The sequence below is a fragment of the Balaenoptera borealis genome (genome assembly GCF_965194805.1).
Source record: "Balaenoptera borealis genome assembly, chromosome: 15".
Taxonomy (NCBI): Eukaryota; Metazoa; Chordata; class Mammalia; order Artiodactyla; family Balaenopteridae; genus Balaenoptera; species Balaenoptera borealis.
The window spans coordinates 84,975,824-84,993,253 of record NC_138871.1 but is presented as its reverse complement, the minus strand read 5'-3'; the positions used below and the strand labels follow the sequence as shown (position 1 = coordinate 84,993,253).

General features: G+C 48.6%; 1 protein-coding gene across 2 annotated transcripts in view; it reads right to left on the bottom strand.

The window, feature by feature from the left end:
• CYS1 (cystin 1) overlaps window positions 1-9,377 on the bottom strand; it is a 28,575-nt gene extending 19,198 nt beyond the window's left edge. The window contains exons 1-2 of one of the 2 annotated variants that reach the window (XM_082358477.1): window positions 6,912-9,377; window positions 1,339-4,294 (exon numbers count right to left, since the gene is read on the bottom strand). In XM_082358477.1, the coding sequence (XP_082214603.1) occupies window positions 4,034-4,294; window positions 6,912-7,247 (597 nt within the window). In that variant the 5' untranslated portion in view covers window positions 7,248-9,377 and the 3' untranslated portion in view covers window positions 1,339-4,033. Of the gene's footprint in view, window positions 1-1,338; window positions 4,295-6,911 lie in introns of those variants that run through there. The other variant, XM_082358478.1, reaches the window with a different exon arrangement.
• Window positions 9,378-17,430: the final 8,053 nt, after the last annotated feature.

Below are 17,430 nucleotides of genomic sequence, written 5' to 3'. Positions count from 1 at the left end.
GCTACTGCATTTTTTTTAAAAATCACAATTTGATTAAATAACTTAATACAAGACAAATCCAAACCCTTAGATTTTCACACATAATTCTCCCACCCTAAATAGTTTTCAGTTTCAGTATCTCACTAAAATACTGTTGATTTTAAAGTTCTTCTGACTTTGGGAAAGGAATTCTGCCTTGGGCACCTAAGACTGCCCAGGAACAAGCTGAAAATTAGTCTAGAACAGTAATAGATGCTTTAGTGAATTAAAGTACGTGAACTTGATGAAATATTTTGCATTCATTAAAATAATAATGAAGAATATTATGCAACAGCATGAAAAGCCGCTTATGAGATAGTTTACGTAAAAAAATTTTAAGACTGTTATAATTCAATGATATATATCTTTAAAAGAACAAAAGAAATGAAAACAGGTGACAGCTGATAAGTTAAAGAGTATATTGGGGGGCTTCCCTGGTGGCGCAGTGGTTGAGAATCTGCCTGCCAATGCAGGGGACATGGGTTCGAGCCCTGGTCTGGGAGGATCCCACATGCCGTGGAGCGGCTGGGCCCGTGAGCCACAATCACTGAGCCTGCGCGTCTGGAGCCTGTGCTCCGCAGCGAGAGAGGCCGCGACAGTGAGAGGCCCGCGCACCGTGATGAAGAGAGGCCCCCGCTTGCCACAACTGGAGAAAGCCCTTGCGCAGAAACGAAGACCCAACACAGCCATAAATAAATAAATTAAAAAAAAAAAAAGAGTATGTTGGGAAACATTTTAAATTGTTAATGATGCAATATGGTCTTTGCCTATAAAATTTTCTTAAGATTCTCAACATTACAGGAATTCTCTGGTGGTCCAGTGGTTAGGACTCCACGCTCCCATTGCAGGGGGCACGGTTCAATCCCTGATCGGGGAACTAAGATCACGCAAGCCACAATGCGGCATGGCCAAAAAAAAAAGATTCTCAATATTGGCAAAAAATAAACAAAAAAGCCTACCTGGAAACAGCCTGAATATCTCACAATAAGAGATTAATTAAATAACACTACCTCTGGATGGTGGGCAAATTATGAAGACATTATGATGGGAGAAATGCTTATACTATAATGCTAAATAAAAGGATGCTATAAAATTGTATATCTACACTACGCTCTTTTCTTTTTTAAGGGAACTCTATTATTTTTTTAAATTTATTTTTGGCTGCGTTGGGTCTTCGTTGCTGTGCGTGGGCTTTCTCTAGTTGCGGCGAGCAGGGGCTATTCTTCGTTGCGGTGCGAAGGCTTCTCATTGCGGTGCGCAGGCTTCTCATTGCGGTGTTTTCTCTTGTTGTGGAGCACGGGCTCTAGGCGCACGGGCTCAGTAGTTGTGGCACGCAGGCTTAGTTGCTCCATGGCATGTGGGATCTTCCCGGACCAGGGATCAAACCCGTGTCCCCTGTGTTGGCAGGTGGATTCTTAACCACTGCACCACCAGGGAAGCCCTGTGAGCAATCTTTATTTCCTTTTCTATATATTTTTTAAATATATATTTTTTCTGTATTCCTATTTTTCTGCAATGAGCATATATTCCTTTACAATTGTAGAGTGAAGCTAATATAGGGCTTATCTTTTTATTTAAAACCTGTCATGTGGGACTTCCCTGGTGGTCCAGTAGGTAAGACTCTGCGCTCCCAATGCAGGGGGCCCGGGTTCGATCCCTGGTCAGGGAACTAGATCCCGCATGCATGCCGCAACTAAGAAGCCCGCGTGCCACAACTATGAGCTGCATGCCACAACTAAGACCTGGCGCAGCCTAAATAAGTAAATGAATAAAATATTTTAAAAAAACCCCACATCTCTCATGAGTAAGATCATTTTAAGTTTTTTATTGCAGAGAACGACCAAGAACAATTTTTTTCTCATGTGCATGTATATTACCTATTCTAACTTCAAAAACAAACACTTAAAAGTAAGCATAACCTTTTCTGGGCTGAACACATCTTTAGAGACTGGAACATATCTTGTACACAATCATGGAAGCCGGGGTATGGAGACCTATCTCAGAGAAAAACTGAGCACCAGAGGAATCAGGGAACAAGTGAGAATCTCTCCTGATGGCAAATTCACTCAGTTAAAATTCTAGTATACACAGTGCTCTACAGAGGTATAGTCAGAGAGACTCCGACTGGCTCTTTCAAACTGCACGATACTGGCCCAGTTAACTACCTCTCTGGGCCTTGTACCCTCCCCTCTGACATGAAGTTGGGGGGAGGCGACACCAATTTGGCAGGTACCTATTCTGATGAGGATTAAGTAAAACAATGGATGTAAGGAGCCGGCTGTTAGGATAGCCCGAATAAATAGCGGCTGTATTACAACATCTGAACAATTTCCGAGTGATTGTTAAGTGAACTGCAAAGCCCTCTGTTTCACAGGAATCAAAACTGATACAGGATGGGGAACGGACTCTTTCTGAGTCTTTTGCCTCTTTGTTCTTCTGCTTCTGCCCCTGTGCAACCAGCAACATGCTTACACGCAGGGGCTCATGAAAATGCTCAAGTAAAAGGATGCTGGTGACAGACGTACTAAGTGAATAACTGGGAGTCTCACAACTTTTAGTAAAAACTGTATGACCCCTAAGCACATAAACATCTGAATGAATAAGAAGGCTGCCGAAAATAACATTCACGGGGTATTATGAGGGCAAGACGGGTGGTACTTTTATCAGACAAAATACAGGTTCTTGATGAGTTTGCTTGGGAAATGCTAGGGATTATTGAATGTTTAAAAAAAATCGTACAGTAAAGAAAAACGGGCCAGGCATTAGTGCCCCTGTGACCAGAGCACTGGAAGCGCTGGATCTGCCTTGTGACTTGGACATCTGGAAAGTGGAAAAGGCATGGAACATTCCAGGTTATCTACGGAGGGGCTGGACCCCGGCAGGCCTGCTACAAACTCTGCTCCCCCCACTTACTGGCTGTGTGGCTTTGGGTATGTTATCAATCTCCTGGGACTGAGATGGCCTTGTTTGTAAAATGGAAAGCACTTTATTTATCTAAAAGGCTGTTTGAAGAGGGGAACGTGGGGCAATGACCAGGAAGTACCTAATTCAGTCCTTAACACAGAACAGGTGCCCAACGGACGCAATCCTCCCTCCCCTCCTTTACTGCGCACGTCATCTGACGGGAAACCGAACATCTCACTCTCACGCGCATCTCTGCAGTGAACACGCACCCAAACTTAAAACTGCATGAAGGGAACGACTTCTTTCTAGCTGACCTGTATTGGTACCAAGAGTTTATGGAACTGGACTGGAAACTAGGAATGTCATGGAAATGCTCTTTATTTGGGGAAGTGTCTCAGTAGTTATATTTCAGTGAATGTAAATCCACACACAGACACACACAGACTGTCACGGGTTCCCCAGTGGCCTTGGCCTCATTCATCCTATTTTCTCCCTGAGATCCTGTTTCTTGGACATGGGGATTCGTAACACAGCCCCAGTGCAGAGAGACTACTGTATCCTTCACATTTGTGTCTTACCTCAAATTTGCCCATAATTTTTCCTAAATTTACAATCCAGAGTGAAAATCCTCTTACCTAGTGTTTCAATACAAAGTATTATGGTTCACAGACAAAAAAAAAAAATATATTTAACTGAAAGTTGCTTCTACCAAAATGGAAGGGAAAAATTTACCTTGATTCGGAACATATACACAATAAGAGCTGAAAAACTTCATGGTTAGAGAGTTTTTTTAAAATAGGTGATTGAAATACTTCTTTAAAATTAATTTTAAAAATTCAAGTTTTAGATGGAATATAGCAATACCTTATTCTTATCCAGCAACCTAAACTGTATCAGGAAAACAACCAAGAATTAAGAAATAAGACAAAAAAAGAGCACTTGATCAACTAAAATTATTGCCACAAAGCTCATTCACTGAACAGATGGCCCCTCAGGCCGGGGAGGAAACCTCTCCCAGGCCTGACCTTGGGGGGTTCTGCTCCTCCTTTAAGCTCTGTGCCAGCGAGCATGCTTCCATGAGTCTACCACCCGGGGCAGCTCAGAGAGGTGTCTATTTGGGCGAGGGATACAGAGAAGTTTGGCTGGTTGCATACAGACTGTGACAATGGTAAACAGTGACAGTTGTAAGACTGAGGCTGGACCAAGGACAGAAAGGCAGTAACAAGCAAGTCTCACAGCTGCCGGGGCCATTCTGGTACGAAGGGTGCAGGAGTCTGACTGTCAAGGTCGGGGGGGCTCTGATCTCTGCTCTGCCATAACCATGTGGCTTTAGCCACTTAACTTTCATCTGTGCCTGTTTCCTCTTGCCCATCTGTAAAAATGGACAATAATAATAATGGTAAAAATGAAATGAGTTAATACATGTCTGAGACCCAAGTGCTCACTGAAATATTAGCTACAATTATTCTTGGACATAGACAAGAATAATACAGAAGATTCAGAATGAGGGTTCAGAGATATACATAATTCGTCTCTAAGAAATTCCAATCAACAGTGGTCAAAATTTTAAATGTGGGTGCTTAAAGGGATAATTTCACTTGAGTTTGACATTCTCTTATGAAGTATACCTCTCTCCTCCAAAATGCTAGATAGTTATGAACCTAAGAAGGCTTTTCTTCCTTCCTTCCAAAGAAATTTAAAATAGTGTTTATTTACATGCTCAATCAGGCTTTTTCTCTGTCCATGGGAACATCATTTCTAACATTTGGAAGAAGGGCCAACTTCTACATATAGGTTTCAATACCGACTCATCAAAATCCCCATTTTTTTCCTAGGTTAATGGTGTCTTGTTAATGCAGAGTCTTATAAAATGTACAGCTGCCAGAGACTCAGTTGAAGGGTGTAAACTGTAAAGCAAAAAAGGCACAGACTCCACACTTGGCCATACAGGCAGTTAGCCTTCTACCTGTGACCTCTAGAGCCAGGAAATTAAGAGGCTTCAACCTTTTTCCTTCATCTCCCCAGACCTGAAAAGAAAGAACTGGACTCAGGAGCCTCCTTGCAGCTCTAATAGTCTAGGACAGCTGGCTGACTTTACCTCCTAACCTGTCTCGACTCCATCTCCCCTTCAGCCCTCTCGCTGCCCTGCTTCCCTCAGGACCTGAGCGTCTGGACCACGGAAGCAGCCCCAGTTGGACATCTCGCTCCTAGTCCTTACTCTGCCCAGTTCATCCTCCCCATGGCTATTGGTCCAACCTTCCTAAGACACAAAATGTCACTCCCCTTAGTCCTTCAAAGATACCCACGGCTTTTATGGTAAAGTCCAAACTCCTCACCAGGGAATACTCCTAGCCTGGCATTCACCCTTCCCAACCTCTTCAACTCCAGTGCTCCCACCCACACCCTGGGTACCATATGCCCCGGCCACCAATGCCTTTGCATTCAGGCTTCTCTCTGCCCAAATGCTCTTCGCTGCTTGTTTGCCTGGCTAGTGCCATAGACCCTTCCAGATCCAGGTCAAGTGCTGTCCTGCTGGGATGCCGACCTGACTTCTCCGGAGGACCAGTTGCTCCTCCTGTGGACTCTCTCTACAGACTGCCCACAGGTATTCTACTTTTTGTTTGCAGATCTCTCTCCCCCATTACACTGTCAACTTCTTGAGGGCAAGGACTGCGTGCCAGCAGTGTTCATCTCTAGCACCCCGAGTGATGCCCGGCACACAGTAGGTGCTCAAGCAATACCTGAGAAATGACTGAAAGAATGAGTAAGGCAGCCCATGCACCCTAGGAGTTGCTGTGCTACTCAGCGAATGGGGGTGGGGATGGGGGAGGGAAATCCATTCCTTCTGTTTTCTTTTCATCTTCGCTTCTGAAGTTTCCAAAGCACTTGACAACTGATCCCTAAAAGATTGCTTCCATGCCGTTTCAGAATTTCCCCCAAAATTTCTCAACTGTTTATCCATTTTGAGGGTTATATAATGGAACTCTGATGTAATCTTAAAGGAATCTTGTTGTATAATTGGGTCTCACTTGCTGCAGCTCACTTTGGGAGGGTAGCAGGGGATGGGCAGGAGGACAGGCGAGGAAGACCCTGCAGTGTCCGGGCTGGCCCAGTCCTTTCCACCCACCCCTCCCCACCTCACTGAGGAGCTTCCAGGCTTCCACTGCTTGGGGGCTGCCCCGGAAGACACCTCCCTCTGGTCCCAGCAGTTGTTAAGCAAAGCCTGCAGGACTCCGGGGAAGGGGGGAACTGCCTTGGACATCCTCCTCAAGCCCAGGAGCTGATATCACAGATCTTGTTCATTCAGCTCTGCTGGAGTGAAGGCTGTTGCCATACGAGAGTGCTCACTTTTATTGTTTTTCTAGAACAGCGGGGATGTTATTACAAGTGTTCTGGAAGAGAGAAGAGGGAAGCCAAAAAGAAATTGCACAGCATCTTGAAAATAGCCAGTAGTATGCAAATTGCTTGACCACAAGGCAAAGATCCTGTTGTGTCTGACGCGAGGGGCCTTCGTAAATAAACACTGTTTGGCTACCGGTCCCACCTCCTAGCATCCTCCTCCGACCGTGCCCGTGCCCGGGGAATGGCCAAGGGGGAGGTACCTGAGAAGAAAGCAGCCCCGCTGGCCAGCCCCTACCTAGGCTGGAAGGAGCCAACAGTTCCAAAAGGAAAAAAAGGCAAGCTCTGGCCAGAAGCAAGGCTGGGAGATGCATTTCTGCTAAGGCATGTCTGTCTCCCTGCCTTTTAAGGCTGCTGCCAGCACTGTCACCCCCCAAATTGGAGGCAGTGAGACCAGCACCCGGAGGAGGCAGAGAGGGGAAGGGGGCGAGCAGGGAGAGCGCGGCGGGACGGCCGCGGGCGCTGGCGGACAGGGCAACAGGGCGGGGGCCCCGGAGGGACAGGGCGCGGGGTGCGGGCCGGCGGGGAGGGGGCTCCGGGGCAGGAACCGGCGCAGCTGCCCCACCGGCTCCGCGGGCTCCGACACTCACCGGGCTCCCGGCGCCGGCTGCGGGTCGGGGCCGCGCCGGGCCCCGCGGGGCCAGCTCCCCGGGGCCCCAGGCCGCCGACTCGGCCAGCAGCTGGTCCAGCAGGCGCAGCGTCTCGTCCCCGCCGTCGGGGGGCGCCGCGGGTCCGGGTCCGGGTCCGGGTCCGGCCGCCCCCTCCGCCGCCGCCTCCCTGGCCTCCTCCCGGGCCGCCGCCGCCGTCGCCGAGACTGGCAGCCCCGTCCCGCCCTCCGGGGCTGCCCCGCCGGGCCCCGCCGGCCGGCTGTCGGGGCTGCGCAGCCGCCTCAGGGCGCGGCCGCTCCGGCTGCTGCCGCTGCCCATGGCGCGCCAGCCAGGCAGGCCTGTGGCGCCGCCGGAGCGCGGCCCGGGGGCGGGGGCGGGGACGCGGGAGGGGGCGCGGCCGGGCCGGGGGCGCGGACCCGGGCCGGGCGTGAGCGGGGGGAGGGGGAGATCCCGGGTCTGGGACGCGATTGGGGGCGGGGACGCGAGCCGGGCCTGGGGGAGGGGCGAAGCCACCGGTGTGCGGAACGTGGGGCGTGGTGTCGCGGTGCGGGAACTAGATCCCGGGACAGCGGAACGTGGGAGGGGGCGCGACCGGGGCCGGGGTGCTGAGCCCGGCCTGGAGGTGGGGGCCGAGAGCCGCGGGTGAGGGCTCTCGGGGAGCCGGCGGCCGGGGGCGGGGAGCGAGGGCCGGGTATCCGGGCACTGGATGGCGAGGGCACTGGGGCGCGGCGTCCCCTCCTCCTCCGACTCCTTCCTCCTCCCTCCGGCCCGCCTCGGGCCCCGCCTCTCCTCGCGGGGTCAGCCCTCCAGGCTCTGGCTCCCCGACCCTCCGGGTCCCCGCCGCCTGGAAGAACTGAAAGCACTGGGGCTCCTGCAACACGCCCAGACCGGCCTGCGTGGGGTGGTGATGAGTGCGGAGGTGACTCCACAGCCGGGCCCCTCCCGAGCGTAGAGCGCGATGGGGACTTCACCTCTCCCAGCCTCCTATTCCTCACATGTTAAGTTGGGGGAAGGGGCCGGACGGTAAAAATACCTCTGAGAACGGAGTAAGATGATGAAGGTGCCGGGCCTCCCACCCTTCAATTTCTGCCCTGCTCCGTCGCGCGACCTAAGACAGGACAGAAGGAGGGAAGGGGGCGATTCTCCCGGACCGGACTCCCCGCTGCGGCCTTTCCGCAATGGAGCCGGCAGCAGGCAGTGGTGGGCCCTGGGTTTCCCGTCCCTCTCCTCCTGCCCCAAGGAGATCTGGTGCTTGAATGCCGAGCCTCATTAAAAAAGTAACTACTTTGGGGAAAGAAAAAATTTGAAAGGAGACAGAGAAAGCATTCTCTCCCCAAGGAAAAAGCCAGTAGGTACTGATCATAATTAATTCTAGCTTTTGGTCATTGGATAGTAAAAAAGAAAGAAAGAAAAACGTTTATTATTTTTAAGTGAACCAACCCCCAAATAAGAAAAAGAAAAAGGCCGAAGCTGTCTAATTCAAACCCGGTGGTGTTATTGTTGGTTGTGCTTGCATTTTAAGACTTGACTTCTTTCTCTCCCTTCCTCGCTTATTTAAAAAAATCTAACCTTTCCAAAGCAAGACAACTCAAACATCCGGGGTTTAACTGACATCTTGACATTAACCTGAATCCAGATGGGATTGCAGAATAATTGTTAAAATGAAATTTTGGCTAGGACTTCCCTGGTGGCGCAGTGGTTAAGAATCCGCCTGCCAATGCAGGGGACACGGGTTCGAGCCCTGGTCCAGGAAGATCCCACATGCCGCGGAGCAACTAAGCCCGTGTGCCACAACCACTAAGCGTGTGCTCTGGAGTCCGCGAGCCACAACTACTGAGCCCACACGCCGCAACTACTGAAGCCCGCGTGCCTAGAGCCCGTGCTCCGCAACGGGAGAGGCCACCGCAATGAGAAGCCCACGCACCACCACAAAGAGTAGCCCCCGCTCGCCACAACTAGAGGAAGCCCGCACGCAGCAACGAAGACCCAATGCAGCCAAAAAATATAAATAAATAAATTTATAAAAAAAAGAAAATGAAATTTTGGCTAAACTTTCCCTACCATAGACTTGAAATTTTACTATTTTACTATTTTATCACTTCAGGAGTAGGCATTGAAAGCTTAATGCCCAAGACAATGGAATAAACATGGGATTCAAGTCTATATCCATTTGTTTTATTATCAAGAGACTAAGGAAGTATTTGTAACTCTTTATTTTTTTTTTTTTTACAGTTTTTTGATGTGCTGTCTTAACCATCCAGATGCAGGAGATGGGCCAAATACATTATTTGGTGTCATTTGGGTGTTCTGATTCCACAGATGTGTCTAGTTTGGAAGCTATTGATATACGTTTTCTTTTTAAGAAAACAAATCTCATCTTGAAACTCTTTAAACCTGGTAGAAAAACATTCACAGGGAAAAGAAATCTTTCTTGTACTAAGTTCAACTTAGTTTTTTTTTTTTTTAACTTAGTTTAATCATTTAAAGGAAAACATGTTTTACTACTGCCTAAGTAGAGTCTAGTCATGTGACTCATCGTTTAAATATATCCAGAGCTCCCTGTGTTCACCTCCCAGGGCAACTGATTTTTCTGACTGCTCTTGATTCCAACCCTGTTTCCCCAGACTTGTCTGGCTCACTCAGCTTCAGTGAGCGTAACTGCCAAAGCCTCTGTTCTTTCCACTCTGAGAGTGCATTTAAAATCAGCTACATTTGGGGACCTGGCTTCCATCTACTTGTGCTAAAAACCCAGATTGCTTTTATTAGAAGCTTCCCATGACAAGCAAACAACCTGAGTTTTCCCACATGACCAATGCCACCTAAGATCATCTCTAGAAATAAACAAGAATCTCTTTGTCCCAAAGGGTTGGCAAAGTCCCGGGAATATTGGGACCTTGAAGATGGGGTCTGATCCCTCTTAAGGAAGCAGCCATACTGGCGGCCACACTTCTCCAGCTAAAGGACTTCTTTATGCAGTGACTGGGGTGGTGGCTGGTGAGGGCAGTGGAAGATGAGGCCCAGGGTGGGAGCTGTCTGCTTACACTCCTGGAAAATAAGAACATCCTGCAATGAATAAGTTAAACTTTGCGAGAGAACTACAGTTGTTGATACTTTCGGCAGGAGATGTGTCCTGAGTGATGTTTCCCTTGGCAACAGGACTAGCCTGGCATCTGGAGATGAAGCAGGTCCTTTCCTTACCGCATCCTGAGGACCACCCTCATTGCAGTGGGCAGGGAACCTCTGCCCCCCCTTGCAAAGCCCCACTCAAGTGCCCTTCTTCAGGAACCCTCTAGATCTCTCTGCTCAGAACCTCTATGATTTCCCACCATCCCTGACCCATCACTAGCTATTACATAGGAGAGAGATATTGTATAGGTGCAGGTCATTATGAATATGCAGAAGGATAGTGTTTGTATTCAGATGAGAAATGAGATAGCATTTGAAATGTAGGCAAGCCATGTTTCTATTTTTAATGCTTAATCAGTAACTTGAGAGAGCCACAGTGCTATCAATTATTGCTGATACCTTCATACCTTTTGAAAGCAGTATCTCATATAATTGCTATTGTCTTCTTGCAAAGTTCCAAGCTTTTGCATTTGGTTTCATGGCTTCACCACTGAGAGGGGTGGGAGAAGTTGTAAAGGAGAGTCAACCCATTCATTAAGGACTATTAATGAGTTACAGAACTCCTTTGCAAGATTTATTCAGAAATAACGTATCTTGGACTTCCGTGGTGGCGCAGTGGTTAAGAATCCGCCTGCCAATGCAGGGGACATGGGTTCGATCCCTGGTCCGGGAAGATCCCACATGCTGCGGAGCAACTAAGCCCGAGCACCACAATTACTGAGCCTGCGCTCTAGGCACTGTGTGCCGCAACTACTGAGCCTAGAGCCCATGCTCCGCAACAAGAGAAGCCACCGCAATGAGATGCCCCCGCTCGCCACAACTAGAGAAAGCCTGCACGCAGCAACAAAGACCCAATGCAGCCAAAAATAAAAAAATTTAAAAAAAGAAAAGAAATAACGTATCTTAAGTCCTCAGAGTTGGCATGTTTACATCATGATTGATTTGGCCCATTCTATAACATTGTAAAAGATTCTGACCCTATGCGGTAAAACATGGATGACTTATACCCCATTTGAACAAAAGATGGAAAGTGCGATTTGTGATGCAGACTTTCCATTAGTTGACCAGTTCTCACTGCTTAGAGAAACATCTACGGGCTTCTGGTTCAAAATGACAGATCAGGCAGAGTTTGCTTCTCTTGTTACTTGAGACCCCCCTAAAATTAAGATATTGAAATTTAAAAAAAGGAAGTTCAGAAAAGAAAAAAAGGGACGGGGAAGGAGCTGTAAAGGGGAGAGAAAAATCACAAATGAGAGATTTCAACACACTTCTGGAAGATGGAAAGCTGACAGTAGAGAGCTGCCAGATGAAACAGGAAGAGAAATTACAACCTAAGCTATGATGTCAGGGGCTGGAGAGGAAACGGGAGTCAGCCTTCTGACAGATGAGGCTCTGGGACCCTTCCTACGGACAGTGCGTCATCCCCCACCCCGTTCACTCGTAAGGAGAAAGGACCAGGTCGCCGGTGTGGCTTACTCTGCTACTGTGTGAATAAGACTTTTCCTGCTGAGTTTTTACTTGGAGTGGGGAGCTGTGTGTGGATGGGGCGTTTGCTGGCCGCTCTGGAGTTGCGTTCCTCCAGGTTCAGGTGCTCACACCTGCCCACTGAGCTGTGGTGATGGCTTGTGTGGAAAGACTGTCCTTCCCAGGGGCTGTGGACAGGGCAGGCATCGTGACTGTGCAGTACAGTATCCACGGCTGCTGGCCTTGATGAACCCGTTCTCTTCTCCTGGCAGAGCCGCTGCACAGAAGCCACAGGCTGAGTGTTCTTTCCACGAACCCACAGTTTTGAGTTGGAGATTTGGAGGCTACTCAGATTCCAGGCTTTGTTAGGGTTATTTATCACCCCGAGGAAATTGTGTAGCAGGAGGGGAGAGGGGAGAGGGCAATGGTGAGGAGCGAGCCTGTGCACATGTGGCCATTAACATGCTCTGTTCATCACAGAAGTTAACCTTTGCAATACCACTGGCTAAAAAAGAGTGTGTAACATACATGAAATGTCGAACTTTAAGCTCAAACGTCCTCACCATGAGTGGCAACTCTGCAATGTGGAAACTGCCCTGTTTGGATGGTCACTTCTGTACAGAAACAGCCTATGGTTCCAGAGAGCTGGGAAGATGCTTACAGTCCCACTTCTTGCTGGAGACCTAAGAACTAACTAGTGAGATAATCAGCTGAAGGCACAGAGGTCAGGTCTCCGCTTAAAGCTCAGGTTAAACGTTAAGTCTCTTGACTCTTTTGTTCGCAGCTCTTTAACTTGTAAGGTGGAGTTAAAGTCCTAGCCTGCTCACAACTGTTCCTGATGAATGCCTGTGAGCTGTTTGCACAAGTCCTCCTGCTGGGAAGGATCGCTTGTCCTCTGGAATGTACCTTCTTCCTCTGTGCCATCAACTACCGCTTCCTGAGAGGCTGCCCTGGTTCCCTTACAGGCTGTAACTCATTGAAGGAGCCAATCAACACATCCTTCTGATGTGGATATCAACTTCCTCCATTCTACGGATGCAAAGCTGAGGCTCAGGAGAGCGGGGGACCTACCTAAGGTCTCAAAGCTAGTAAGTAACAGAGCTGGGACTCAAACCCAGGGTCTTTTTATTATGCTAGCTACGCCCAGATAGATGAGAAACCTAGTGGAATAGACAAGCTGACCTCTGAGTATAAGGAACTACTACCCTGCTACCCAGGGCTACCATGCAGGTAGGGTGACCAACCATTCCTGCTTGCCTGGGTCTGGGGGTATTCCCAGGTCATGGGACTTTCAACTGTATGAGTAGGTTGCCCTACATGTAGGGTTGTACAGGTTGCTCACTGCACAAAAGTATCTGACCAAACAGCAAGTCGAGGCTGCAGTCCACCCACGCTCCATTCACCAAGCTGCCCCTGTAGAGCAGAGCTGTATCCCCCTAGACGAAGGGCAGCATGGGCTCACCAAGGCCCCGCTGGTTCCTCTGACACTATTGACCCAGAACTTTAAGTAATTCAGTGATTAAGGTAACGGCTTCATTTTAAACTAACCTTTTTACACTCTCTTGCCAGAGAATTTCTCCCAATCCCTGTACACATACACACACACACACACACACACACACACACACACACACAGAGAGAGAGAGAGGATCAAAACACAAAATCCTAATCATGTTCTTACAAACTAGCCCTGTCACAGATGGGAAACGAAGCTGGAGAAATACCATGACAGATCTAGAACACTGCGTCTGATGGTCATGAGTGCTGCTTTGTGAACATTTCTTCCTGGATGTGTGGGAGGGATGTACTTTCCCCCTGGGGATTGGGTGGTCCTGCAGCCAATCTCTGGCCAATAACTCATGAGCAAAAGTGAGTGTCTCTTCTGAACTAGAGCAATCAATCTTGCTGAAAGAGTCCCTCAGTGACTGGCTGTGTTAAAGATGGTGGCAGCTCTGTCAGCCAGGGTCCTGGAGGGGCCAACTCATAATGGACGTGGAGCCTGGGTAAGAACTAAATCTTGGCTGTGCCAAGTGAGTTCTACTGGGTGTGTTTCCTACTGTGGCATAATCCAGTCTACCCTCGCTGATACTCCACGGTAAAGACAGTGACACTCGATTCTGTGAACCATGCAGGACCCTGGAGAGTAAGAGAGTCAGGTTTGCAGTTTTCAAAGACCACCCTACTCTATCTCACTGGGGATTTTAAACATGAATAAGTTTAATAATAAGGTTAGTCTTAAATATATTCGTTTTTTTAAAAATTTATTTATTATTATTTATTTATTATTTATTTTTGGCTGTGTTGGGTCTTCGTTTCTGTGCGAGGGCTTTCTCTAGTTGTGGCAAGTGGGGGCCACTCTTCATCGCGGTGCGCGGGCCTCTCACTGTCGCGGCCTCTCTTGTTGCGGAGCACAGGCTCCAGACGCGCAGGCTCAGTAGTTGTGGCTCACGGGCCTAGTTGCTCCGCGGCATGTGGGATCCTCCCAGACCAGGGCTCGAACCCGCGTCCCCCGCATCGACAGGCAGACTCTCAACCACTGCGCCACCAGGGAAGCCCCCGTTTTTTTTTTTTAGTAAAAGTTACTTTAATGGTAGATGTGTGGTAAATTTTATGTGTCAACTTGACAGAGCTAAGGGATGCCCAGATTGCTGGCACAACATTATTTCTGGGTGTGTCTGGGAGGGTGTTTCCAGAAGAGATTAGCATTTGATTCTGGACTCAGTAAAGCAGAGGCCCTCACCAACGCGGCTGAGGGCCTGAAGAGAACAAAAAGGTGGGGAAGGGAGAATTCTCGCTCTCTGCTTGAGCTGCGGCATAGTCTTCTCCTGCCCTTGGACGTCAGCCATCCTCATTCTCAGGCCTTATACTCAGACTGGATTACATCACCTGCTTTCCTGGGTCTCCAGCCTGCAGATGGCAGACTGTGGGACTTCTCAGCCTCTCTAACCCTGTAAGCCAATTCCTGGAATAAGTTTCCTCTTATATACATCTCTGTATGTATTCTCTTGGTTCTATTTCTCTGAGAATCCTTACTAATACAATAAGCCACATAAAATCTCTGAGTAATAAAAGAAGCAAATTTACTTTCCTACATTTCTAAGAAAGTTAACACTTCTAGTGTATGAAGGTTTGAGTAGTTGCTTCAGAGACCATTTGTCAAAAAAAAAAAAAGGGAATTCCCTGGAGGTCCAGTGGTTAGGACTGTGCACTTTCACCGCCAAGGGTGAGGGTTCAATCCCTGGAGACCATTTGTCCTATGAAGCCTAAAACATGTAGCATCTGGCCCTTTACAGAAAGTGTGTGGAGCCCTGGTTTAGTTGAAAGCGCTCTGAGTTTCACCCATTAGTCCTGGATGATAGGGTTTATTCATGAAAGAAAAGGAAGTTAATATTAACCACCTACAATTTTTAGTAACTTATTTCTGCCTTCATACATAACTCAGTATGCTCACCTGAGCCCCCAGGTGAGATTGCTGAGTTACGAAACCCAAAGTAAAAAGGTTCTTCTAGACAAATCAGCCTTCCCAATGTTTAAATTCCTTCTTGTGTATGAACCAGAAACTAGATCTGAAAGTCACCTTTACTTTTCTACTTCTAGATTGTATTTTTTCCTTACAGATAAAATATTAAGAGCATTTCCCTTCCTTGTTCGCTCTCTTATTTGGATACAAATAAAAATCTTTTTTATACAAATAAAAATCTTTTTGATTTTTTGCAAGTGTCAACACGAGGAATATATTAAAAGTTATTTTTGATCCACTCAAGAATACTTATCCAGGGGCTTCCCTGGTGGCGCAGTGGTTGAGAATCTGCCTGCCAATGCAGGGGACACGGGTTCGAGCCCTGGTCTGGGAAGATCCCACATGCCGCGGAGCAACTAGGCCCGTGAGCCACAACTACTGAGCCTGCGCGTCTGGAGCCTGTGCTCCGCAACAAGAGAGGCCGCGATAGTGAGAGGCCCGTGCACCGCGGTGAAGAGTGGCCCCCGCTTGCCGCAACTGGAGAAAGCCCTCGCACAGAAACGAAGACCCAACACAGCCAAAAATAAATAAATAAATTAAAAAAAAAAAAGAATACGTATCCAAATATGTTTTGATTATTTAAACTGAAAGCAAACTTACACCAAAATGAAATCATCAGAAAAAAAAATCTGTTTGAACAAGGATACACCCCTTGTATGTAGATGCAATTTAATTCAACTCTACAAACATTTGCAAAGCACTTACCATATGGTAAATTTGGGGAATATACAAATAAATGATCCATAATCCATGCCTTCCAGGAGCTCAGGGACCAGCGAGAGAGACAGCTGTGTTGAACAATTAAAATAAAGAGAGAAATGTGAAATAGGTACAAAATCAGAGGAAAGACAATTTACGTGAGTTAAGAAGGAGAGGTCAATAAAGCATCAGGGAGAAAACACCAGAGCTGGGTTTTAAAAGAGGAGCAGGGCTTCCCTGGTGGTGCAGTGGTTTAGAATCCGCCTGCCAATGCAGGGCACACAGGTTCGAGCCCTGGTCCAGGAAGATCAAGATCCCACATGCCGCGGAGCAACTAAGCCCGTGCACCACAACTACTGAGCCTGCACTCTAGAGCCCGTAAGCCACAACTACTAAGCCCACGCACCACAGCTACTGAAACCCGCGCGCCTAGAGCCCGTGCTCTGCAACTGGAGAAGCCACCGCAATGAGAAGACCGCACACCGCAACGAAGAGCAGCCCCCGCTCACCGCAACTAGAGAAAGCCCGCGCGCAGCAACGAAGACCCAACGCAGCCTAAAATAAATAAATTTTAAAAAATAAATAAATAAAATAAAAGAGGAGCAGAAGGAGAGTCTCCAAAAGCAGAGGCGAAGGCACCGAGCTGCGAAAGGCACAGGACATGTGGGCTCGGGGGTGAGGCAGGGAAATGAGAGCTCGTGCCCTCTTCCAAATCCCCTCCCAGATACTTAGCTTACTGCTATAGTGGGGAAAACAGCCACCTGATTTTTAAAAAGAATCCTGCATTTGGTACGAATGAAACCCTAAATTAAACGATGACTTCTCCAGCCCCAGCCCATCTCCCCTCCCGGCGCCGACATCATTCTGCCGCTCGGAGCATAGCCCACGTGGTCCTCCGTGTGTGACAGCCACAGTGAGGAGGCGCACACAGCGAACACAGGGGTGTGGAGCCAGCAGTGGAGGGAGCCCTGGGTAGCGCATGCTCAGAACAGAGTCCTGAAGAAGGAAAAGTGGCTCGTCCAGGGTCCCCTGACAAGGATTTCAGAGCTATCATTTATTGAGAGCTACAATCTCCTGGGCACTCTGTGAGGTTCTGATGGTTTAACCCTTGGCAGCATCATGGGGTATATTCTGTGGTCCCCCATTTGATGGACAGGGCACTGAGGCTCAGAGAGCCCAAGACACTTGCCCACAGTCACACAGCTAATCAGTGCTGGAGCCTCCAGTGGTCTCGCTGCAAAGCTCACACCCCCCAACACCTGTCCTAATGGTGAGTCCAGGTATCCTGGGCCCTGGCCATCCCTCCTTCACCCAACGAGCCACCCTAACTAGCAGAGCAGCAGACAGTGACACAGACGGCTTTGGTGACCCTGTTAAAGCATGTGCTCCTGTCCTCTGAGGAGCCTCTTTCCTAGAGCAGGGCTGTGTCAGCATCTTCGTGCCTAAGGAGATCCCAGTCCATCTTTCAGTTTGTGTGACCTGGCACCCACCCAGCGGCCACCGCAGTAGAGCTTCATTTGAATGTGCCTGGAGCTGCCACCGTCGTGACGTCATGCATCTCTAAGTCCAAATAAGAGCTGAGGGGCTTCCCTGGTGGCACAGTGGTTAAGAATCCGCCTGCTAATGCAGGGGACACGGGTTCAATCCCTGGTCCGGGAAGATCCCACATGCCGCGGAGCAACTATGCCCGTG